Here is a 26,319-nt window from a genome sequence, read left to right on the forward strand (position 1 = left end):
GTTATGAACAAATAAAATACTAGCAGTCATGCCGTGAATTTTTGGAACGTGTGAAAGTTGGAATGGAGTGAATCGGTTAAAGCATGTGGGAGTAGTTAGGTGTCAAAAAAGTGGGAGGAATAAATTGTTTAATAATAATAACTAGAATTGGCAATTTCTGGAGAAATTGCGTGTGAAGGCGAAGGCACTTCACACTATTGTGGGACTCGAAATGATGATTAAATGACATAAAATTGGTAAATTGATGATTAAATAAAATAAAAATGTTAAATTAATGATGATGATGAAAATAATTATTAAAATGTGTTAAAATTGAATGAATGAAAAATTAATGAATAAAAAAATTATGGCCAAGCAGGATTCGAACGCCCTCGTGGAAGTAGCTTAAGTTCAGAGCGCCATTGTCTTCTTACTGAGCTAAACACCGATTTAATGCTATTCTGGTGGACTGATGCTATTAAACGAGAAATAAAAATGGTACATGCCGTTAAAACGGTAAAATGATGTTTTTAACTTAAAATTAAATGAAAAACTAAATGAATGATGAAAATAATTATTAAAATGTGTTAAAATTGAATGAATGAAAAATTAATGAATAAAAAAGTTGTGGCCAACCGGGACTCGAACTCGCTCGCGGACGTGGCTCGTGTTCTTAGGATCATTGTCTTCTTACTGAGCTAAACAGCGGCTTAGTGTTGCAGCGGTGGAATGATGATATTAAACAAGAAATAAAAACGGTAAATGCCGTTAAAACGGTAAAATGATGTTTTTAACTTAAAATTAAATGAATAACTAAATGAATGAATGGAAAATAAATAAATAAAAAATAAAAGAGTTAAATAAACGAGTTAAGGAAAGAAATCATGAAAAAAGTTGTCAGATGTCAAAATTTGAACTCACTCCTGAACGTCACTCTTGTCTAATGCGCCATTAAGAATGAATGGGGGATTTTAAGGCACAAATTTGCTAATTATGCAAAAACGGTAAATGTTATGAACAAATAAAATACTAGCAGTCATGCCGTGAATTTTTGGAACGTGTGAAAGTTGGAATGGAGTGAATCGGTTAAAGCATGTGGGAGTAGTTAGGTGTCAAAAAAGTGGGAGGAATAAATTGTTTAATAATAATAAGAAGAAAAATAAAGTAGAATAACAATAGTGTGAAGGCCTTCGCCTTCACACTAATAAGAAAAATAAAGTAGAATAACAATAGTGTGAAGGCCTTCGCCTTCACACTAATAATAATAAGAAGAAAAATAAAGTAGAACTAGAATTGGCAATTTCTGGAGAAATTGCGTGTGAAGGCGAAGGCACTTCACACTATTGTGGGACTCGAAATGATGATTAAATGACAGAAAAATGGTAAATTAATAATGATGATTAAATCAAATAAAAACGGTAAATTAATGATGATGATGAAAGTAATTATTAAAGTGATGTGTTAAAATTGAATGAATGAAAAAAAAATCATGGCCAAGCAGGATACGAACTCGCTCGCGGACGTGGCTCGTGTTTAGGGACCATTGTTTTCTCACTGAGCTAAACAGCGACTATGTGTTTAATGTGGTGGAATGTTGCTATTAATCAAGAAATTAAAATGGTGAACGTTAAAATGGTAAAATGATGTTTTTAACTTAAAATTAAATGAATAACTAAATGAAAAATAAAAACGGTAAATTAATGATGATGATGAAAGTAATTATTAAAGTGATGTGTTAAAATTGAATGAATGAAAAAAAAATTATGGCCAAGCAGGATTCGAACTCGCTCGCGTACGTGGCTCGTGTTTAGGGACCATTGTTTTCTCACTGAGCTAAACAGCGACTGTGTTTGTTGTGGTGGAATGTTGCTATTAATCAAGAAATTAAAATGGTGAACGTTAAAACGGTAAAATGATGTTTTTAACTTAAAATTAAATGAATAACTAAATCAATGAATGAAAAATAAATAAATAAAAAATAAAAGAGTTAAATAAATGAGTTAAGGAAAGAAATCATGAAAAAAGTTGTCAGATGTCAAAATTTGAACTCACTCCTGAACGTCGCTCGTGTCTAATGCGCCATTAAGAATGAATGGGGGATTTTAAGGCACAAATTTGCTAATTATGCAAAAACGGTAAATGTTATGAACAAATAAAATACTAGCAGTCATGCCGTGAATTTTTGGAACGTGTGAAAGTTGGAATGGAGTGAATCGGTTAAAGCATGTGGGAATAGTTAGGTGTCAAAAAAGTGGGAGGAATAAATTGTTTAATAATAATAAGAAGAAAAATAAAGTAGAATAACAATAGTGTGAAGGCCTTCGCCTTCACACTAATAACAATAGTGTGAAGGCCTTCGCCTTCACACTAATAAGTATTGAATGAATGCAAATAGGGCGGCACGGTGGTGCACTGGTTAGCACTTCCGCCTCACAGTTAGGAGGGTGTCGGTTTATATCAACCTCCAGCCCTCCCTGTGTGGATTTTGCATGTTCTCCCCGTGCCCGCGTGGGTTTTCTTCGGGCACTCCGGTTTCGTCCCACATCCCAAAAACATGCTTGGTAGGCCGATTGATCATTCCAAATTGCCCCTAAGTGCGAGTGCGAAAGGTTGTTTGTCTCTGTGTGCCCTGCGATCGGCTGGCAACCGGTTCAGGGTGTCCACCACCTACTGCACGATGACCTCCATGGGGACAAGCGGTGTAGAAGATGGATGGATGGACAGATGGACGAATGGATGGATGCAAATAAAACTAACGTGGGTGCTCTGAGATTTGGTGTGTCTTCCACTTTCTAATTCCAGTTCTTTTAATCCGTGTGTGCTTATTAAAAGGCAAAATGAAAGTGAAATATTTGTTATGCAGAGCACTAAACAGGCGGTATATAATATCCATTATGATTGATAACCTGTTCACTTTTACCATTGTGTTTCGTATTCTCGTGAGGAAAGTGTATGTATATGTATGGCAGCAGGCTGTGTCTGGGGGAGTCACGTGCAATAAATCATTGCAAAAATTAGCCGACAGTGGATGTTCCCCGGTCCATTCAATCTTTTTGTCTCATTGTGCATTACTTAACCCTTCACCAACACTCGGGCATCCAATCTACACGTAGACTGGGGATCCAGACGATGCTTGCATGCACACAAACAGGGAAATCATGTGCACACTGAGAGATGGGGTGCACACTTGTTGTTTAGGTATTTCAGAGCCCAACATAGCACATGGCTGATTCTCCAAATGAATGACCCCTCACTAATCATGCAGAATCGATCGAGACTGTGCTATCAGTAACGACCAGTGACCGGCTTTACATGATTTATTATACGCACACTTACTCTGCGTGCATGTATGTGCATGTGGGCTTGTATTTGAATTTTGGCTTTGTTAAATGGAGGCTGAAGCAGCGGGTGTTCCAGAGTTAATATTTATGCTTATGTTTCATAATTTTTATCATATTATATGCATAGTTGAATGTTGTCAAGAGTTTTATGTCTACTCCATAAATAAATCCAGTTCCAGTCATGGAAATCATTCAGAAATATGAAATATTTTTGTGAAACATTCCACAGTCAGCATTTAACTGAATTGTGTTGTGAAGTGAAGGTCCACTGTGTGCTCATAAAATGCAAACATTATCCAAGAAGATCCATCCTCAGTTGCTGTTTTGCTGTTATAATGCACATTGTCTGCTTGCAGTTCATTTTTTAAAACCATTCATGGAAGCCTGAGCAATATGCATTTCTAAGAGCATAACATCTATTTCATGCAATGGATATGGAGAACAATGAGTAGTCACCAATTTTTTTTCGGGTGAAATGAGGAACTAGAAGATGCATTACGGTGACACTTAACTGACTGTATACAGTGTGTGTTTGGACACGGATTGATTTTGTGAATCTGTTAGTGTCAAACTGTCAACATCATGAAGCCTTTATTAATTGTAGATATACTTTAGAAGTAATATTTTAACATCCTCAACCACCATAATAGTGCAAAAAAAACTTTTTCTACTGTTAAAAAAGAAATGTATCTTAACCTGTTTACAGTCTAAAGACATGGTGAAAAAATAATAATAAAAAATAAACACAAAAAGCACCGATTCTCCAAAATAAATTAAAAGCCAAACTCACCATAAATCAATCATTTCAGATTCACATAGTAATTCTTCGAACTTGAAAATAAATAAATAAATAAATAAATAAATAAATAAAATCATCTTCCAATATAATATACTAATCATGTCATCATAATCTGCCATTGCATTAAATGACCTACAGGGATATTATGCAACGCTAAATCATTAACAAATGGCATGATTGCAGGTACAAAATGCCACGTTTATGACAAAATATCAGTAAGTTTGAACTGTCAAATTAAAGAGGCAAAAAGTCCCTGTGAAGTAAAGAGACACAAACACTACTTGAAGTCTATTTCAAACATACTCTCTAGGTATCTGCCAAGATGACTAATTACGTGAGGGCAACCTGAGTATGCACACAAACTCAGCTTTTTTTCTTTTACCCCCCCCCCCCTCGTCACACAGACGCTCTGCCTTGGTAAAAATCTGCAGTTCTTCGTAATCGACCAGATATACACTCACATGCAGGCACACAAGAATACACACAATATCTATCCCCACATTCTGCAGAGACATGCAATCCATAGAGACGATTCATGTCGCAGGAAAGTAAACGAGTGCAGGAGCAGATAACGAATGAACCCGAGCCAACTTGCAGTGTTACTGTAATGAGGCCGGCGAATGCTTTCTGCTCACCTCGTATACTATGTGTGTCCCAATATAACCTCTCCTGCCTCCTCCTTGCCAGTCCTACTGTCACCTCTAAATGACTATTTGCCTCTCTACTATACTTTGCTTCCTCTGCCTTTAAACACTTCATACTTTTTGGGACAGTCCCAGTGGTCGTTGTTCACTTTGTACCCGTTTTCCATGTTTTTGTCCTTTGTTGCCGTCCTCTTCGTTTTAATGTCCTCTCTGCCTAATTCGTATTCCACAATAATTTGCTCTGTAGCTGTCCCTGAGCTTGCCTCACCATTTCGCCACATTTCTTTCCCACCAACCCGCTCTCCTCGAGTCTTTTCCCTCAGGAGCCTGGCTACTGTATATGTTGGCTCAGGTAGATTAATTACATGTAGTGACATGCAGGCGCTGGCCAGAGGCTCCGGTAATGAGTTTGATTACTCATCTCCAGCAGCACTGGGGACTCAGGGGAGTGGAGGAAGGACATATTGCCGGGCAGAGGGGGCTCTCATTTGGGAGGGATGGGGTTCAGAACTGCAACTTTTCCCTTGCTGGGTTCCGCCACTCGAAAACTTTTAACAGAATTGACACTGGCACTCGAGATCAAAGCTTAACCACGTCAAGTCAGTGACCTGCTGATAGCCGATAGCGGCGTACGAGGCTAAGTTAAAAAGTGGTTTTATAGCGATTTATAACGATGACTATATATATATATATATATATATATATATATATATATATATATATTCCTTTCGTGTTTATTTATCTTGTGCAATATAGAATAAAAAATATTTGGCAGTTTTATATGCTTACCTTAGTCTTCACACTTTAAGATTTTGCTAAATGATAACAGATAGCCAAAATATGTGCCAAAATAATGAATATCTCACAGTTTACATTTTAGCCGTTTCTTCTCTTACATGACAATTACATATTCTAAGTGCATCATGCATAAGTGTCATTACAAACTTTCCCCCCACTTCATTTCAACATATTGAGAAGGTTCAGTTACAACCAGGCATAAATTAATGAATATTAATAAGATGGAATGAATGAAACTGGAATAAAGGGTGAAGAACCACTTTGAACAGATTGTGTTCAAGTTGAGCCAATCCATTGTACTTCCACATTAATTATTATCATCAGCTTTAATGCAAACCTGCATGTCATAAATTTGCTTTCACTTCCTTCTCTGCCTATTCTTATCTTCATAAGTACCCTCGAGAAAGCTGATTAGACCGTGGGTGATTGCGGCCGTGTGAGAGGGTGTCACGGTGTGGTCTGTGTTGGCATTTTAAAGCATGTGACCGTATGAATAAACCATGATGTGGCGGGCCGCCGGGGTGGGCAGGAGCCGACTGGAGAACAAGTCCACCCAGTGTTTTGGTGACAGCAGACAAGTGAAACCCCTTAAAGTTTAATGGGGGCCTGGCCTCAGAGGGTCCTATTGTTTCACTGCTGGCAGTCAGTATTTAGGCAAGTATTTAACTAGTGGGACATTGTGGCAATGCTAATAAAAGCATCCCGCCTCGTGTGAGTGTCCTGGATGAGGGTCTCCGCTGGATAAGGTTAAAGAGGATATGGACACAAAGACAGATAGTGTGTGCTGGAGGAGAGACACTTTTAGTCTGCATCATAAATGTGATACAAGCCCCACCGCACGCACGCACATTTGAGGTGGTCAAGTTCGGTCTACCAAATCAAGTGTGTCAGTGAGCAAATGGAAAATGCCAATTTCACTTTACAATTTCCCTCCCTATCGCATCTCTCACTCTCTCATGCGGCCGCTATATTGTGTGAGTGAATACCTCTCACACGTTTACCACTGTTTGAGTCTGGTCTTCACTTTTTCTTTCCTCTTCTATTATTTTGCTGTTGTCTTTGGCCCTTTCCTCCAATTCCCATGACAGTCGCACATGCCCATCGAGTTAAACCCCTTCTGTCATTTCCTTGTTTGTGTGTGTGTGTGTGTGTGTGTGTGCGCGCGTGTGCGTGTGTGCGTGTGTGTGTGTGTGTGTGTGTGTGTGTGTGCGCGCGTGTGCGTGTGTGCGTGTGTGTGTGTGTGTGTGTGTGTGTGTGTGTGTGTGTGTGTGTGTGTGTGTGTGTGTGTGTGTGTGTGTGTGTGAGAGAGAGAGTGTGTGTGTGCGTGTGTGCGTGTGTGTGCACCTGTGTGTGTGTGTGTGTGTCTGTGAGAGTGTGTGTGAGAGTGTGTACTATTTTGGTCACTCTGCATGGTCATGCTGGATGACTCGCGCTCTGCCACCAACAAGCCAGGATGAATCACAATGTTTTTTGATTCACCTGTTTAGGTGACTCACTCTGTCTATCTTTTCTGTTCCTTAGTATGACTATGAAGGCGGTGATATCAGTGACCTCCCAGTTGACCTTTCTGTGCTGTGGAATGGAAATTTTGTCATCGACAATCCTTTCAACATCCAAGGTAGAACGACAACTTTTTTTTCTCGTAATTTGTGTGATTTGGTTTTGGTGATTTGGTGTGAAACAATGGCAGGTAAGTGGTTCTTAAATTGATGTGGAATTGTTCTTTGCAAATTCCCACGGTGGTCATTTTGTTTTATAATGGTTAGGTAGTCCACAGATATTCACTTTATATAGTACAGGGTGATTAAAAAAAGAATTCCCTATTTGTATGTTCATATTTTAACATTCTTACAAGAAATTGAAATGATAAAGTGTACAGCATGAAGTTTTTTTGATTCTGTATTCATCAGCTTTTCAAGTATTGACTTACAAGGAACTCTCGCAGAACAGAAATTAACTTTTAGTAGTTACTCTTCAAGATCTTGTTAAGTTGTTGGTATGGTAGCTTCTTTAACCAACTACTACTACTAAATGGTTGTTTAGTCAGGACCTTTGACTAAGCCCCTCATGGAGTTTGCATGTTCTCTCCGTGCCTGCATGAGTTTCCTCCGCGTACTTAAGTTTCCTCACACATTCGTGTGATTGTGAGAGTGAATAATTGTTTGTCTATATGTGCCTTGCGATTGGCTGGCAACCAGTTCAGGGTGTGCCCTGCTTACTGCCCAAAGACCGCTAGGCTAGCGCACCCTCGTGAGGATAAGCAGTTTGGAAGAAGAAGAACAACAAATTTAACCAGATATACGTGACATAGACAGATCTACAAATGAAGAAACCTGTGAAAAGTAGAACAAACGATGGGTGAGCATGATGGGTGGACAGCAACTTAATGAATATGCTGTGCAATGGCAGACGAGGAAGATGAGGATAAAGGATTTGATAAAGGAAAAGGAAAAGTAACACACAAAGATGACATTTATTATTTTAATGACTCTGCGCATAGAGTGGAAAACAATTATGCATTCAGACTTTTTTCTCAAGTGTAATATATTGAGCTGGGGAGACTAATGAATTCTGACATCCCATTACACAAGATAACATAAGTCGACCTCTCAAGTGTGTCCCACGGAAATTTGCTTAAAATTTGCATACCGATTCAGGTTTACAAACATTTCTGCTGCTTTTTTCTGTCATTTCCTTCTTCTAGTCACTATTCATTTTCTATTTTTAGATGAAAAAGTGCCCACTATGCGTTGTGTCTGACCCACTTCTGAGAGAAGTCAAACATGCAGTTTGTCTTCCAGATAATTTGCAAATGAGTTGCTTAGAGGTTGCAACCTTATTATTCTCCTTGCACAATTTCATTGAAAACATGCTCCTCCGAGGTTTGCTTCTGTTGTCAAATCTTAATTGGTTTAAAGTCTTGAATTGGACATGTACTCGTCAATAATTCCATCCATCCATCCATTTTCTGAACCGCTTAGTCCTCATGGGGGTCGCGGGCGTGCTGGAGCCTATCCCAGCCGTCATCGGGCAGTAGGCAGGGGACACCCTGAACCGGTTGCCAGCCAATCGCAGAGCGCACAGAGACCAACAACCATTCGCACTCACAATCACACAAACGGACAATTTGGAGTGGCCAACCAGCCTACCATGCATGTCTTTGGAATGCCACACAAGCACAGGGAGAACATGCAAATTCCACACAGGAAGGGTGGAGTCAGAATTGAACCCTACATCTCTGAACTGTGAAGTGGCATGCTAACCAGAGCTCCACGATGCCACTATAACTAAATAAATAGTAACAATTTCTACACTATCAGCCACATGTTAAACTTTACAAAGCCAAGACTTTTGTAGGACTCTAATGCCTATGACATTGCCATAAAGTACTTATGTAGTCAGGCTTCATGAAAATCAAATTCCCTCATTATCATTACATAAACCTGTAAAAAAAAAAAAAAACATTAAATAATTGTCCTTGCTCGCACAAAGCATGCATAAAGACTTTCTCCTCTTTGTCTCCTCCTTTTTTCTACCCATCCTCCATTAATCCCTCACCACTCCATTCCCTCTCTTTCTCTTTCAACATCCAACCCGCATTACTGTATTATCCGTTTAAGGAGGAGCATTATGGCGCTTGCCCAGCTTTGCCCTAGTGTGAAGTGGAGATGTTAATTAAATCATTCATTTGCTTCAGATTAATTAGTGTTATGCTACTTTTAAGATAAACCATTGCTAATCAGATTAGGGTGTGCTAAGGCCAAGGCTGAGGCAGATGGATTCAAAAAGAGCTCACTTTGAAGTCTTGCACTGTTTGCGAGGAACAGACAGGGAAGGAAGGATGACTTTCTTCTATGCTCAGGTCCACTTTGTCTTTCCTTTTTCAATGCGTTTTTTTAAAACACCACAAAATGTTCAATTTAATGGTGTGTTTGTATCCAATATAACCAGCTCACTCACACACACGCACGCACGCACGCACAAACACACACACACACATAGATTTGCACAATGCTCAAACATTGTTCCTTGGTCACTTCCAGTAAATGGTGAGATTATATATCCTTCGCCTCATAAAAAATGAAGAAAATTAAGTTAACTTTATTTGTCATGAGTTCACTCACAGTAACTGAATGACTGATGGGTGGAACAAATCAATGTAATTGAGAGTCCAATTATTAGTTTCAATTAATGATCAATCACAAATAATTTTCTATCATCACTTATCAACGAAGTTATGGGTTGTTGTTTTGTTTTGTTTTTTCCAAATTTAAAAATGCTCTTGCATTGAACAAATCTGTTGGCAATGTTCTATGGGCCCAAACTGGATGTACGTCATTGTTTTAGATGCCAAAGATGAACAAATCCATTTTACTCGTGAATAACTGTAAACTAGTTATCCTGCTCACCAAAATCAGATACACAAAAAATAAATTATATTATTATTATTATTCTGATTATTTTGTGTCCCTTCCAGCAACACCCTCCTGCCCTCTATCGACAAGCCAATTCCTTGGATATTTGACTTTTATTAACTCTAAGTAATCAAAGTAAAACTTCAACGTTACTAAAGTGAATTTGAAACAGAACAGTATTGTATGAAAGCAGGTACAAGAAACATTTGACAACATCTGTTTGCTGAGTTAGACTATTAGGCAAAATACTTTACTAATGACCAACGATCTGAAGTAGTATTTTCTATTCAATCAGATGAATGTAATGTGTTTTTTTTAAAGCATGATTTACAGCACACAATGAAATAGAAATGTATCTCTTAATAACTGTTAGGTGTAATGTTTTTCTTTCACTCTGTTTTGCTATCCAGCCCACCTGTATAAGTGCAAGGCACTGCGGGACAGCTGTGGCATGTGTCTGAAGGCAGACCCCCGGTTCGAGTGTGGCTGGTGTGTCCAGGAAAAGAAGTGCTCTCTACGACAGGAATGTACTATTGGATTCAATTCCCACCTCCCGCTGCAGTTGGTTGATGGAGGAGGCTGGATGCACGCTGCATCTGGAAACAGCCGGTGTACCCACCCCAAGATCACGAAGGTAAAATTTAAATCTGCAAAGGAGATGAAAACAAATCCAAAACCTTGAAAAAAGTCATACAATTTTTTTTTGCATTTCTTACTCACTAACCCTCTTGAGACCTATACAGAGTACAGCATTTTGAATTGCCTATTTGTGTGGCCCTTCATTCAGTATATACATAATATGAATAAAAAAAACTCATTGAAAGACATAAAACCGAGGCTCATTCAGTGCCACATCTTAATCCCATCTTCATCGTTTGAAGGGTGTATGGTACCTGCAGAGATCCAAGGCTGGGCACCATTGATATGCCATTGCATCATCTCTCTTTGGTGAAGCCCTTAGGTTACAGAAACTCCTCTTGGTGTCCTTCACAGAAGAATGAATGCTGTTCTGTTTTAAACTTGTTGCTATTAAAACAAGTGTATGTTAGCTTCTTGACTTTGCCCTTGGAACAGAAGCTGTATCATTACTCAGTGTTACGTCAAAATGGCACTGCCAAGGGAAAGACCGCTTGATGTGTATTTGATTGTGATTTTCGTTTTCAATATTCTTCCTTTTTGGAATGGTATCACATTTTTTTGTCTATTTTCTTGGCATTCCAGTCACAGTACAGCAATAAGGAGGAACTAAAAACGCCGCTGTCTGTTGATTGGTTGAATCATCTGTGTTTTAATAGAAGAACAGAATCAGAAGAAAAGTACAATGGGTTGCGACAAAGAGGACAAAGAGGTATCTGTCGTAGATGTAAAGAAAAACCACACACTATCGTAGTGTCCACCTGCTAAAAATACAATTGAATTATACTGTGCATTGTACCTAATGTAGAATGTACCGATCAGATCTAAATCCCTTTTAACAAGCTCAGGGCACCCAAGGGATGGAAATGACAATCGGCTTATTTTGTTGTCATTTATTTTAGGTAGGTAGACTGGTGGCGTAGGTACAGGTAAGGTACACTATGTAGGAACAGAAGTGAAGGTGTACTACCCGGCTTTGTTTTGGGGCTTGGTGTCCTGCCATTCATCCACCGCCTTCACCTCTTTTTTGTCCCGTCAGGATGCTTTTATGTTCAGGTTATTGAGCAGAGACTGCATCCTCAGCATACAAGCTGCATATGATGACGACTTTGGCTGAAGAGTACCCGTGATTCCATGAAGGAAGAGTAATGCGTTTTTATTTGCTCGTAATAGTGCAAGTACAGTGAAACTAGGGATGATAAATGCCTTCAAGAGTTATGACAGCAAAAAGTAACAGACCTTTTGCTAAGGGAGTAGTAAATATTTTCTTGATGTATTGTTTCTTATGAAAACCTTTGTTCAAGAAGTAGTACTGTAAAATACTGTCAATGTTTTATATCATCTCATATGATTTTTATGTCTACGGTGAATGACAGTCAGTTATCCAATGATGACAGGTATACATATGTTCTGATTGTTTACATATAATGTAAGACTCAAATATGCAAATCAAACAATGAGTCGTGTGCTTGTCCTATACATGTTCTTTTTCATGGTGGTCAATTCCTCTGGAAATGTCACTTTGACCTCGGCCGTGAGTATATATAGTATATATAGTAATAATGTGATTATTTTGTTTATTTCTTAAAACTGGTAGCATTTTAAAAGGCTATATCATTACATCATAAACGTTTGAGACAAAGCAAATTCATACTTAATTTCACTTCTGCCACGTCTGTGCCAAAATTAGCATCGCCAGTCTGTAGTCTGTTCTGCCAAGCAAGAGTGGCATACAAGACAATGTACAGATAACACATGATTACCTTTTGATGCTTGTTAAGGATGAGGCATATGTAAACATGTTCCTGGTTAAGAGTGTGTATGTGTTGGCGATAACCATCATGCATCCGTCACTCTATTTGTTTTGTCACGCCACACCTGTCCCCGTTACGCATCATAATCTTGCGTGATAAATTACATTATGGTTTCTGGAAGCATCACCGAGTGTTATCCCACTACAGTCCGACCATGTAGACCGAGGCTTCCTAATAACTTTCACTGAAGCCCTGAGATGTCACTTTGGTTTTGTTTTGCGTTGTATGCCATTGACTTGTTTTGTCTCTCCCTATTATAAGTTGAGAGATTTATTCATAGCATCTTCTTTTTTTGTGCAAATTGTATTTGTAGTTTTCAATTGACATATACTAATAATACACACAAATAAACAGTATAAAACAACAACACATCAAAACTGACTTAGATAATCAATACAGAGACCTAAAAAAAAGAACAAAAAAACCCCACACACAGACAAGGTGCACCTAATGACGATTGTAAAGATAACCAAAGGACAGGTGACAATTCCATTTCACAGTTCCAGACCAGGTAAATTGTTCACATAGTATGTTACTGGAGAGTCTCAGGTTTCATGGAATTTGTTGATTGATCCAATAATGGTGCATCTGCTCTTTTTCAATTTGAGAATGTACATAACATCCCTAATCCAGTAATGATGAGAAGGTGGGGTGGCAGCCTTCCAGATGAGCAAAATTAAACGTCTGGCTATTAAAGAGCAAAAGGTAACAACTCTCTGCAAATGAGCAGGGGGAGCTGATCCCCTAGTGTCAGAAAATAATCCAAATACAGAAACTAATGGAGATGGTGAAATGTGACAAGCATAGACATTGGAAATCTTTTTGGAAAAGGACCAAAAAGAAACCAGATCGCATTCTCATTGTTCATGAATATGCACGATGGAATAGGCACAACAACCCATCATAATAGAATAAATGAATGATATTCTGCCTTTTGTCTTTTTATTTAAAAATAGCATCTTCTGTCGGGTATTTCCAATCATTTATGGTGTGTGCGCTTTGAATCGATGGGTTGGTCTGGAGTGTGCTTAATATGTGTGGCCGTGGGTGTATTATGTGATGTATCCTTGAAAGGTTATCTTACAGGCACAATTGGAGACTAAATTAGAGTATTTTAACACCGATTTAAGAGATGAGGATGAGATACAATGAATTTATTTCTCTCTCTCTTTCCCTCTCTTCCCCTCTCTTTCCCTCTCTCTCTCTCGCTCTCTCTCGCTCTCTCGCTCTCTCTTTGACCCTGTCTTTCTGCAGTTGTTTCCTGACACAGGACCCCGCCAAGGGGGAACCAGGGTGACCATCCTCGGAGAAAACCTGGGTCTACACTTCAGAGACATACAGATGGGTGTCAGGTTGGGCAAGGTGCCCTGCGTCCCCATTGAGACAGAATACCTGAGTGCCGAGAGGTAAATTGGAGGATAGATTTCTACAATGTATGTATGTATTCAGGTACAATTGTGAAGATGTATTTGGCAAGGCTTAATTTTGAATTTGTCATGAGTCATTGCATTTTCCTAATTGATTCATTTGTATAGATATACCTGCAGGGCTGGAACGCTATCCTAAACTACTATACGTCGATCTGGTCTCCAAGCAATCAGAGAATACAAATACACAAACAACCATTCAACATTTGCTCGTATTAGCAATTAGGGGTTTTCAACATGTTTTGTGAACATGGGAGTTAATCTAGAGCACTTGAAGTAATTCCAAACAACCATGAGCCGGATGCAGACTCCACATTGAACCCAGACACAACAAGGCAGATGTGCTAAACATTTCTGTATCTAACTGTGGTTCCCTGATCCTTGATTTAGAATGATCTATGTTTGTAAAACCTACATAATGTAAAATTGGACGATATAAATTCTACATTTCCCCCTTCAATTCATTACATTTTACAAGTTGATCAGACCGGGAAATATGCTATGCGATACATCCGATTTTTGTGTGTGACGATAATAGGAGTCCATCTGTTGTTCCCCTCCATTACTCCCTACATATGTGCTTCCCCTTACTTTGCCATCCTTTTATCCTGACATTTACTCCTCTGCAGGGTCCTGCACGGTTGAGGAATTGAGTTCAGGCAAATCAAACCATCTCTCACTGGTACACTTAGTCAAGAAAGGAAGCATGTGGAGATAGCAGAGCGCATTTCAATTCGAATAGAACACACACTTGAGTTAATCTCCATATCTTGACATTCTGCCACCTATTCACATACACAGTATGTTTTTGTCTTATTGTCCCTTCAGTCGCACAGTTTGATTTTCTTTTTGCACACATGCTCAAACATTGAAGAAGTAATTTACTACACCAAGTGTTTTGGTACAGTGATATAATGCGATCAGCTCTTTATTGTTTATACAAATGTCTAAATGTCTAATTTCTCCCTCTTGCTGTCATCCCTCCACCAACAGAATCGTGTGTCTGCTGAATGATGCAACAGGATACAGAGTACAAGAGGCTCAGGTGGAAGTGTGTGTGAGAAACTGTATAAATGACTACAGGGCCCTTTCCCCGAGGCCATTCACGTTTGTGGTAAGGACCGCACAATAGAAATTGAGATGGCTTTACCATGTATACCTTTATTATTTGTCATTAAATCTTAACCCTTTAAACCTTCATTAATCTTCTTATGTGTCAGCCTGTTTTTGAAGTAGCTCTCCAAACTCATTTGTTTTGTTTCTCTTTTTGTAGGTGTATATGTGTACTTTTTCCAAATTAAGCATTTGAACAGAAGCACAAGTGGCAGTAGCTTTTTATTTATTTTTTTATTTTTTGGTTACTCTTTACATCTATGCACCAAATAACCTACAGTGTCATACGGGTCCACAGTCTGGTGGTGGGGCACACCTGATCATTGTAATGGAGGAACGATGTGTTAATTTTTTATTGTTTTATTTTCTTGTTGAAAAGAAAAAAGATCTAAAAATAAAAAAATCTGTATTTGTTACGTGTCTCTTCTCCAGACACCATTCTTTACTGGCATCCAGCCTTCTCAGGGCCCGATATCTGGGGGCACCCGTGTTACCATAGAGGGGAGCTACCTCAATGCAGGCAGCTCTGTCTCTGTCAGCATTGGACCACAACCCTGCCACTTTAAAAAGTAAGACGATATCTGTCACTCACAACAATACAGACGTTTTTGCTTCTTTGCAACAAATTTGATGTTCTACAAAAGTGCTTTTGACATTTGTTGACCCAAGAAAGCTCACTGGAGATGATACATTTGGAAAGCCTGGGAAGAGAGCAGAAATAATGTAACAGCCACCACATCTGTCTAAGTAGTTGTTCATGTGTGAGAAACAGCAGTATCAGCACCATGAAGGATGAGCCATGCCTGTGTACCTTTGCTGTCAGTTTGTTCAGGTGTATGTCATATGTGCATGCACAAGTATTCTTCACAGGCACACAGCAGCACTTGCCCCGAACCCGCGTAAGTTTTTTCTTAATCTCAGGCAAGAAGAATATTCCTGGCTATCACAACAGTGCCATGCATGTCAAACGTGGGGATTAGCCCCTGGCTGCTAATCTGTGTTGAAGCAACTACTGTGTGTTAGCTTTGATGTTGCTGCAGTCATTTCTGTCGCAGCCCCCTCACGGTAAATCCAGTTGATTCCACTTCACTGCAACTCCGTCTTTATCTGTCAGACCCGACCTATGCCACCGAGTTTATAGTATCTTGTCAAGGTTGCTGATGTACGCTTGGAGTTGCTATGGTGACAAGATGACAAGGACATTGTATATTATATCGACACAATGGTAAATGGTGAGCGGGAGGCTCTTAGAGAAAGAAAAAACGGAATACATATTCTGCAACTTGCGTCACCAATGACGGTGACTGACTAAGAGTTAACTCACTGAAATTGAAAACATACATAGACAAATGCATGTCCATATCGCATTAGTGTTGTGTAGTCATGTCCTAGAAAAGCAGCCTACACGTAGCTGTACCAAATATATGTTTGATTATGTTAGCTTGACAGAACTCAGCACTCATGTTAAAAACAGAAGTAGTTATTAAGCATCCACAGTATGCACACGGTATACACACTCACACACACTTAACATTTTACCCGTCTGCATCATTCATGTATCGCTGCAGCAATTCAATATGGACCCGTAAAAGAACAGATATACTCTTTTCTGCGCTCATTATTACATTTTACCTAATTATGTTCACATATTTCCAATACTTTTTGAAGGCATTGACATTGAATATTTTTACCTCAATTCACTTCAACATCACTTACTGATGACAAAACTGAATGCAGTTTGACCCACATAGAACCCTCTGGGAAGGAAGGAAGACTTTGGTGTTGCCTGTGACCCCCAAGCTAAAATTGACTTTCACTTTTAAGTATTACAATTAATGATTATTCTGTAAGGACAGTCGTGTAAATTGTTCGGTCCTAGAATGCAAATTGTACTTTTTTGGTGTGAAAACTGCCATTGTCCATCAACCTTTGTACATAACAGTCCAAACAGAAAATGTTGTTTGTCCATCCAGGAGGAACGCCCATGAGATAGTATGCATAACACCAGCTGGCCTGGCTCCAGGAAGTACACCTGTCTTGGTAGACATAGATGACGCTGAGCTCAGAAATCCAGAGGTCAAGTTTAATTATACCGAAGACCCCACTGTGCTGAGGATTGAACCGGACTGGAGCATTGCCAGGTAAACTTTTGTTTCATGAAATCAATTGACTACATTTTATTCAGCTACATTTTCCTACAGCTATCACACAAAGCAACAAGACAAGCAAAGACTGACGGGAAAAAAACATTATGCACTAGATTGTTTGTCATTTCATCCAATTGTTGCAATGGCTCGACAACACAATTATAAAGAAAAACATGTTTGGCTTTGACAGTTTTTACCCTTTCCTACCAAAATGGCAGTGATACAGTGATATTGTGAGCACTTGAACAAATTTAATCGTTAAATTGCTTAGAGACAGACAGCTATTCAAACTTGTATTCACACCTAGAAGCATTAAATGGTCTCAAATTAGCTTAACGAACAGCAAATCTTGTCTCTTAATTAAATCTGTTCCGTTAATATTGACTACAAGCTACATTATCACTTTGTTAGAGTGTTAAAATTTGATTTTGTTTTTGTTTTGTATTGACTAAGTAGCTACATAAATTTTCAAAGTCAGGGAATCTTTCTGCCTGTTATATCTGGACAGGGCCAGATGTAAATTCCAAATGAGAGCTGACACTGGCTTCAGACTGAGATAAATTGCTGGTGCCTTCAGAGATTTTTCATCATGGTGAAGTCAGTTTTTACTCTGAAAGAGATCAATGTTAGAGAGTGGGGTTGTCATAGTCAATTGGCTATTCTTGCTTTGACTCTGAGTGTTAATTAAAGAGTCAGCTAACGACAATCAAGTTTCTAAATTTTCACCTCAGCAAATTCTTAGTGCACAGCTTTACATAATGGACTGCTGCAGTGCATGTCAACTGATAATTAAATAAAGATATACTCAATACGCCACACTGAACATGAGTAAAGCATCACCTGAAGAGCACAGTAAAAAAAGTAACCCTAATTTTAAACCCTAACCCTAATTTGAAACCCTATTTTAAGAGCCTAATCCTGGTTTTAAACCCTAGTTTGAAACCCTAACTCTAATTTTAAACCCTAGTTTGAATCCCTAACCCTAGTTTGAAATCCCAACCCTAGTTTTAAACCCTAGTTTGAAACCCTAACCCTATTTTGAAACCCTATTTTAAACCCTAACCCTCGTTTGGAACCCTAATTTGAGATGCTAACCCTAGGTTGAAACTCTAACCCTGGTTTGAATCCCTGGTTCAAAACCCTAGATTGAAACCCTAACCCTAGTTTGAAACCCTTGTTTGAAACCCTGAGCCTAGTTTTAACCCCTAGTTTGCAACCTTAACCCTTGTTTGAAACCCTAACCCTAGTTTAAAACCTCACTTTAAAACCATAGTTTGAAACCCTAACCCAAGTATGAAACCCCACCCCTAGTTTAAAGCCCCAGTTTGAATCCCTAACCCTAGTTGTAAACCCGTGTTTGAAACCCTGAATCTAGTTTTAAATGCATACATGGGTAAAAAAAATGGAACCGCGCAGGGTACAGTCACTTGAGCATCAAAGGGCTGGGTTAACATGCACATCATATTATATACAGTATTAGTATATCAGAATAAAAAAACATCTGTATTATTATATAATTATTTCTAAATGAAGAGAATAAAGGTGTAATCTTATTTAGGTTCTCTTCCTAGAGACCTGGCACATTAATTGGGTAATATCATCAAACCTAGTATTTGTTAAGCTTCTTGTTACTTCCCCATATTAATTGGATAACATCATCGGACATATTTGTTGAACTTCTTGTTGCTTCGCATTTGAAAGGGAGGATCAAATTTAGCTTGTTTTTATTTTTGGAAGAGGTACAAATATTGATAAAAATATATTAAACTACTCATGGGGAAACTCAGGAAAAACATTCAAAAAAAATGTTTGTCTGTGTAACTGAAGACAGGCATGAGAAAAAAAAACACCTACATTAACCTGAAGGTAGAAAATTAAAGAACACTTTCATTTATCTGGCATGTTACTGACAATGTCACCGTCACACCTCAGCTTAAACAGAAAGTATGACGAGACAATTAGACGTGAAATCTCATTTGATCATCTCGGCCTCATTGTCTGCCTTTGCGTGCCATCAGAGAATTGGCACTTTAACTCAAGCGGTGAGAAGTGAGGGAAGGCATTTAAAGGGAGTATTAGGGCATCATCATTGTACAAGTCCGATGACGATCAATTTGGAAGAAGGCAAACCACTTAAAACGAGTCAATGACAAGTGCTCATCTGGGATCCAAAAAAAGAGACCTAGCTAACGGTGGAGGTTAGAAAATCCTTCTCAAAAAGAAGAGCCGTTACATATAGTCTCATATCGGAGAAACTCATGGAATGTGTTGGTGCTATCAGGAAGTGTCCATTTACTTTCTACACTTGAACTAAATGTAACGTCAGCATTTCTCACCGTTAGCTTCTATTTGATCGAGTCATCCGTAGTGGCAGTGCCAATGGAGCAGCTGAATGCATTATCAATTATAATTGAGTGTAGAGACATAAGTGATGGATGCAAGTGAGTGTATAGTTTGTAAAGCAGATGAATTACAGCCCAGGCAACCGCCGGTGGAGGAGTGGATCATTTAGCAAACTCGATCAATAATGGGACATGCTCCATGACTTTTACTCCAAAACAATGTAGGTGGAAACAGTATAAAATGTATGGAAATACATCACACCTAGTATGCAACAATATAGACAGCAATATTCTCAATTGATATTTATTCTTCACATATATACACATACCTACAGTATAAGCACACATAAACCTAATGAGGAGGAGTAGAGGAAGAAAATTACTGCAGTGTGAGATCTCATAGTGCTAAACTGAAAACGTGGAATCTGCTATATGTAACTAAAAAGGGGGGAAGAACTCAAAATTCAATTTTTTTTTTTAAGCATAATAATCCGTTGTATTTGAGGTTGTTCTTGCTGCTGAAGTATAATTGATTTTTTTCTTCTCTGCAGTGGTGGAACTCTTCTGACAGTAAGTGGGACCAACCTTGCGACAATCCAGGAACCAAAGATAAGGGCCAAGTATGGGCAGGCAGAGTCTTTTCATGTAAGTATTATTTGGACACACACAAATTCTCACTCATTTTAGCTTTTTTCTTTGTAATATAGATATGTATTTAAAAGATTAGCAGCAATGGGATGGATACTACTACTACTTTGAATATACTGTGAATGTTGAATATGAACAAGTCTATGTGGCTGCAATTATTGACTTTATCCTACATTCTAACAAAAGTTTGAATTCTGAATTGCAATCCACATCTTAGCTCAGGTGTCTTGCAAGCACAGATGTCTGCTTAAATTTTATTCGTGAGCATTATTTACTTTGAAACACACAATCTGTCAGATTCCCATAGCACAAACAAGTGTCAGAAAGTGTGTTGATTGGTTGTCCACTTCCGTCTAAACCTCTGACCAAATTTCAAAGGTCAGTGAGCCACGCGACTGTCACAAAGAAATGGACAGAACAGCAATGTTATCATGGTTTGACTCACTTAACCTTTTGTATCCTCATGCTCTCATTTACAGAATTGCACAGTATACAACAACTCAATCATGGTCTGCCTCGCTCCATCTGTGGCAGACTCTGAGCTGGGCTTTTCCGAAACCGGCACCGGTCCTGATGAGATTGGATTTTACATGGACAATGTGAACTCTTTGGTAGTGGTCAATGAGACTTTCAGCTATTATCCGGACCCCGTGTTTGACCCCCTCAGTTCATCTGGCATAATGGAGCTTAAACCGACATCGCCGCTGATACTTAAGGTCAGGAATGCAGTGATTATGTTTGCTCTTTTTGCTTATTGTTTTTTTTTTTTTTCAGTCACATGCACTCAGCCGTTGTAATGAATTTGACTTTAATTTGGTTGTCTTGGTTTTTGATGCACACATTTAAATGTGCTTGTCATTTTGCATTGCAGAGTAGTAAATAGATCAAGGTTGTTTTTTATATGACACATGTGCATGCATAAGTGTGTGCATGTGAGTGTTTTCCTGGATGTTTATAAAGTTGTGAAGTGGGTTATGGTCTCCTGCAGGGACAATGGAATTACAAAGGGGGGGTATCTTTGTGTCGCACTGCCAACGCAACAAGAGACACAGAAGCCATCACCTCTCACTCACTTCTCTTAACTCCCACATATTTCTTTTATAGACTCTCTTCACTTACTTTCCTGAAGTTGCCAAGTTTCATGTTGTTTTGCAATTGTCTTCCTCCAGTTTGTCTGTTTCACATAGCTCACTTCCCTCCTTCCATCAGAGTGCAAATTTTAAACAAGTAATAAGTGAGACTTCTCAGCCCACTCGTGTTGTGTTCATAGAAGTGGTGTGAAACTAAAGGCCTAATGTTTAATTTGTATGTGCTGTGATGGGAGCATGAAAATAGTGGATGGTCCATGTTAGGTTCATTGACAGCCCCAAATCTTGCCCACTGTATGTGCGCTTGAATGCATGGTGGTTTACATGTTGCCTGTGATTAGTCAAATGGTCTGACTGATGTTCATGACTCCAATTGGCTGTTTTTTTATCCTCAATGTAGTTGTCCTTGCTTTCGTTTAGGGTCGCAACCTGATCCCAGCAGTCCCGGGTAACAGTCGTCTGAACTATACGGTGCTCATTGGAGAAACCCCCTGCGTTCTCACCTTGTCTGAGAGCCAATTACTGTGCGAGTGGCCCAACCTCACTGGACAACATAAAGTCTCGGTCAGTGCAACTTTCAAGAATACCATAAATAGGCATTTTTGTGTGTCCAAAGAAAAAATACAGAATGTTGAAAACCAGGGTTTTCATGTCTTCCGTCCACTTTCCTGAAAGCTTTGGGTTTGATTTTAAAACAATTACAGGACTGTAATTTTCTTTTATTTTGTATGATGAAATAATAAGGATCTTGTGTCAATATAATCACAAAATGATTTAGCGTTGAATCTGAATCTCTTTAGCTGAACAAAAAGCGGATACACTCACAGGAACTCATGGCTGGTTCTGATGTTTGAATGTCGCAGTTTACAGGATTCCTTTATTTCTTTATTTTTACTTGTAAATATATACTATTCTAATGGTGTACGTCAGATGGGGCTCGTATCAGAAGCACCAAGTTCACTATATTTTGTGCAAAATCTCTACACTGCATCATACTTTAGTGTCCTCTATTACTTCATCGCTGTTCTCTGTGACACCTGCTTGAGGTAAGGTATGTTAAAAGTGACCTCATTCATGTTTATGCGTTTGGAAATATTCCCATCAGACAATCTCAGCACATAATTTGACGCTAACCTTCCTTGCTGTTGAATTATGGGACTAAACCCTTGTGGCTTTCCTCTGACAGATCCAGGTTACGCTTCATTGAGCTTGCACACCAAGGTGGCTGTTAATGCTTAATTAATATGTTTAACTTCGCAGGTTCTCTCCTCGCCTGTTGATGAGCATCACGTCGGGTTTGTGGAAGTCTTGTGTTTACACAGGCAAAATAACTTGGTCTTGAAAGGAAAAAAGTGCCACGGTGCCGCTGTACACATTTAATGTTGAGCTTAATCTTTTAGGGCTGAAGTGTGTGAAATGTCTCAGTGAATGAACCTTTCTTCACGCAGGTGACAAAAAAAACCAACATTTTTTTCTTTTCAGTGAAGCGTAGTCACATCATCAACAGTGCACGCATCAGCAATTCTTTGCTGCAGGTGCTGCTTGTTGTTAAGTCTCGTGCTGCGCTCTGTTATTACAACATTTGTATTAGTTTTAGTCCGTGTTAAATAGTATGGTAGATGGAATAAAATGGGCATAACCCTTAAGAATTTTTTTTGTACTTCTATTCAAATAGCTTCGGCACGTTCTGTAGCTTTGCTTTGTACCCAGAGTACCGTTTTATCACTTTAATAGGCCGTTTAGGCTCCTTGACCCACTCAGTATTTTGAAACCCTATTTTGAAATTGTAACCCTAATTTGAAACCCTACTTTAAAACCCTATCCCGATTTTTAAACCCTATCCTGAGTTTAAAACTCTTTTGTGAAACCTTAACCTAAACCCTAAACTACCTATAACCCTACCCATATTTTTAAACCCCAGTTTGAATGGTTGAACCTAGTTTGAAAACCTAATATGAAATCCTAACCCCGAATGGACTTTGAAAAACCTTACTGTGAAACCCTAACTTCAATTTGAAACCCTACTTTTTTATTTTAAACCCAAATTCCAAATCCTATCCCTAGTTTGAAGCCCTAATTTAAAACCCTAAAACCTAATTTCAAATCCTAACCCTGGTTTGAAACAGTGACTAAGCCAGTCAAGGGTGTGGAGAAATTCTGTTGCAGTGGTACAAGAGAGATTGTCCACATGAATATCCAAATCTGAGTACAAGGGTGTTGTATAAACGATTGACAGAAGACACCTTAGCAACGTCTTGTGTATATTGTCATTTTGTTCTCTTAGCATCCCTTAAGGTTGGCCTTGCTTGTAGAGTTTGTTCTTTAAAATGTTGGGAAAAGGAATTTACAAATGTACAAAAACAATTTCACTAGATGCTATAGTCTATCCTACTGGAAAGGTAACCTGGTGTTGTGGGTCATTTCGGTGATAATGAATGACATACTGCGTAGAATAATTAATACAAGCACTGGTAAGTACCCAAGACGGACTTGACTACAAGTGGCCTGGAAGTCTGACATGATGTGATGGAGGAATTATCAATCAACATGTCATCATTTTCACACATTCATGTTGAATCTGAAAAAAAAATTATGCGTCAAAAACCAATGCAGCATTTTCTTCCCCAAGCATCCAACGGTGTGAATGATGTCAATGCCACTTTCGTCATGTTAGTATCAGAGAGCTAACACAAACAAGCTTAGTAAGTGCAGCCCACAGCAAGCTTTGAGCGCTACTTGTTTCAAACTGTCACCAGACTGCAGAGGGACATCTCTGATTCGCTCTGACTGCAGCAGACTTTTGAAATCACCACATCTCGCACTGGAGAAGGTCAACCTCAGGCAGACGACACAGCTCTCGCTCTGAATATATTTGGATGTATGTCTGAATATTTGTTCCAGTGCACCCACTCAAAATCCTCTTTAAACTTATAGCCAATGTCCTCTCACGATGGCCTTGCTTTATCTTTTTGACATTTGTTCCCTGGCAGCGACAGCCAATATGCCTCCAAATTCAATGACAGCACATCCATTTAATTCAGCATGATAGCTCTCAATGGCATCAACCAGTCAGCTTCAAGGTGGAACAACTTATTAAAACCCTTACACGGCACACCATTGCATTAGACCAGAAAATGTCATGCTGAAGAGAAGAAATGATGCAATATGTTGTGGTTTGAGTTGAATTTGACAGTTTTTGACGGTGCCCAAATAAAATTTTTTAAAAAGCTGCTCCTTCACTTATTTGCATATAAGCATCAATGTTTCAAGATCTTATGTGCACTCGTGAGTACTTATGTACAGTATAAGTATTATAAGTGCATATTTATGTCCATGTGTTGCATGTGATACTTCAGAGAGGGACACAGCTGTTGATGTTCCCCATGTAGAATGACCTACATACAGGGGACCCCAATGGGTGTCCAGAAAATACACAGCTTGTGTGGGTGTTAAGAGAGGACCCTACAATGTATGTGTGTGTGTGTTATGTCAGCCAGCCTTTGCGTGTCCCTTCTGACGCTCAGCTGCGTGTTGGCAGCTGCACGCCTCCCTCGAGTTTTTCGAAGAAACTCGTTTGTTGTTTTGGCCTACAGCTTTTTAGTTCTTCCATCAGTCCTTCAGTCTGTCACAAGGGTAAAAATAGACGCTCACTTTGAAAATGTTTCACCAACTTCTTTGAGATGCCGGCGCTCACACTTGTTTCGTCTGAGCATGGACAGTATTGTCAACCACTTTTAATCGTAAAACGACAAAACATTACTTTAACGTTTCTTTGTGACAAGACACTTCACTTGCTTCAACTCCCATTGCATTGTCTCCTCTTTCCACTTCTCTCTAACAGCCCTTGTTTAGGGTGCTCCCCTCTTATAGTTTTTATTTTAAATCAGTTGTGCTCATTTAAGATCTCAAATATATTCTCTTTGCATCCCTTAAATGCTTCCAAGAGTTCTAAAAGGATTTCATTTTGTGCAAATTTGAAGCTTAGTTTTCCCATAGCAATGAATATTGCTCAAGATTGGGCTTTCGTCCTGCAATCAGTCCACTTTTCACAGCAGGACTTGAACCCCGGCCCACCAGCCCATAACCCACATTCTTACAGTGACTTCTTCTACTCAATATTTATATTTATATTTGTATATATTTATTTATTGTGTAATTCGACATCAAAGTTCACTTCAAAGTGTATAATCATTATTCATGTGAGTCGAGTAGTAACCCCCTGGTGGATCGCTTGATGTGATGGATTCCCACGCTGTGTGTCTTTATTTACTGAGATAAACTTCCTATGCAAATGTATCTACTGAGTTCTAAAAAAAATACATGTGTTTCACTTTTCTTAATTGCCATGGCTGCTTGGAGAGATTTGTAGAAATGTAGCTAATCACTCTGCTTTATGCAGCATATGTGTGTTTTTTTACAACTCCATACTTAACATTTAAATTATTGGTGATGACAGAGGAGTGTCAGGTTGAAATTTAAAATTATCCATGGAATACATGGCTGCAATATTTTTGATATCTTTTGCAGCCATATGTGTATAACAGATCAATAACATTGTTCATTTATTAATTGTGTTTGTAACAGTGGTCTTTCATTCGAAGCCGGCTGCTGGAGGACTTACCTTCAACAGCACAAATGATAGAAAAGGGAGAGATGTTTCTACAACTAATAAACTACATTATCTGGATTATTATCATTTGGGTTTTTACATATGGTCCAATGTATAAGCAGTGGTATATTCTATCTTCAATAGTTCAACAGTTTACAATGGGCTTTTTAATGAATACATCTCTAACAAAGCAGAGAAAGTCATCTTTGAGGTCTTCATCTACCACAGCCTGAAGCATCTACCCTGCAGGCAAACCAAAAAAATCAAAACCATCCTAGGAAAAAACAGTTCTCAGTAATTAAGGTGATGTAAGGCTCCCCAAGTGCGCCTGTCAACAATGACTATAGAGGAGATCAAAATGTCATGATCCTTGAGGTAGAAATTGGGTCAAACAACTTCACTTTCGTCAGACCACCGAGTTCCCATCTAAGACCAACAATTATTCTCCTTCAACCATCTGCTGCTGTCAGATGAACTAGTGCCTGGCACTGTTTATTTCAATCTATTCATTCGAATCCC

At 38.9% G+C, this 26,319-nt stretch overlaps 1 protein-coding gene and 1 long non-coding RNA gene across 2 annotated transcripts in view; both read left to right on the forward strand.

The window, feature by feature from the left end:
• LOC147061928 (plexin-A1-like) overlaps positions 1-26,319 on the forward strand; it is a 167,444-nt gene that overhangs the window by 120,569 nt on the left and 20,556 nt on the right. The window contains exons 11-19 of the mRNA XM_085935441.1: positions 7,083-7,179; positions 10,387-10,610; positions 13,681-13,832; positions 14,847-14,967; positions 15,399-15,535; positions 16,940-17,107; positions 20,007-20,100; positions 20,583-20,819; positions 21,612-21,755. Coding sequence (XP_085791567.1) covers positions 7,083-7,179; positions 10,387-10,610; positions 13,681-13,832; positions 14,847-14,967; positions 15,399-15,535; positions 16,940-17,107; positions 20,007-20,100; positions 20,583-20,819; positions 21,612-21,755 — 1,374 coding nt within the window. The remainder of the gene's footprint in view (positions 1-7,082; positions 7,180-10,386; positions 10,611-13,680; positions 13,833-14,846; positions 14,968-15,398; positions 15,536-16,939; positions 17,108-20,006; positions 20,101-20,582; positions 20,820-21,611; positions 21,756-26,319) is intronic.
• Positions 22,282-24,384, forward strand: LOC147061929 (uncharacterized). Its single transcript, XR_015068630.1, has 5 exons — positions 22,282-22,383; positions 22,452-22,639; positions 23,821-23,860; positions 23,948-24,069; positions 24,182-24,384. It is a non-coding gene; the product is annotated as an uncharacterized LOC147061929 (long non-coding RNA).

This window comes from Syngnathus leptorhynchus, chromosome 1, assembly GCF_054491065.1.
Source record: "Syngnathus leptorhynchus isolate UIUO chromosome 1, UIUO_Slep, whole genome shotgun sequence".
Classification (NCBI taxonomy): Eukaryota; Metazoa; Chordata; class Actinopteri; order Syngnathiformes; family Syngnathidae; genus Syngnathus; species Syngnathus leptorhynchus.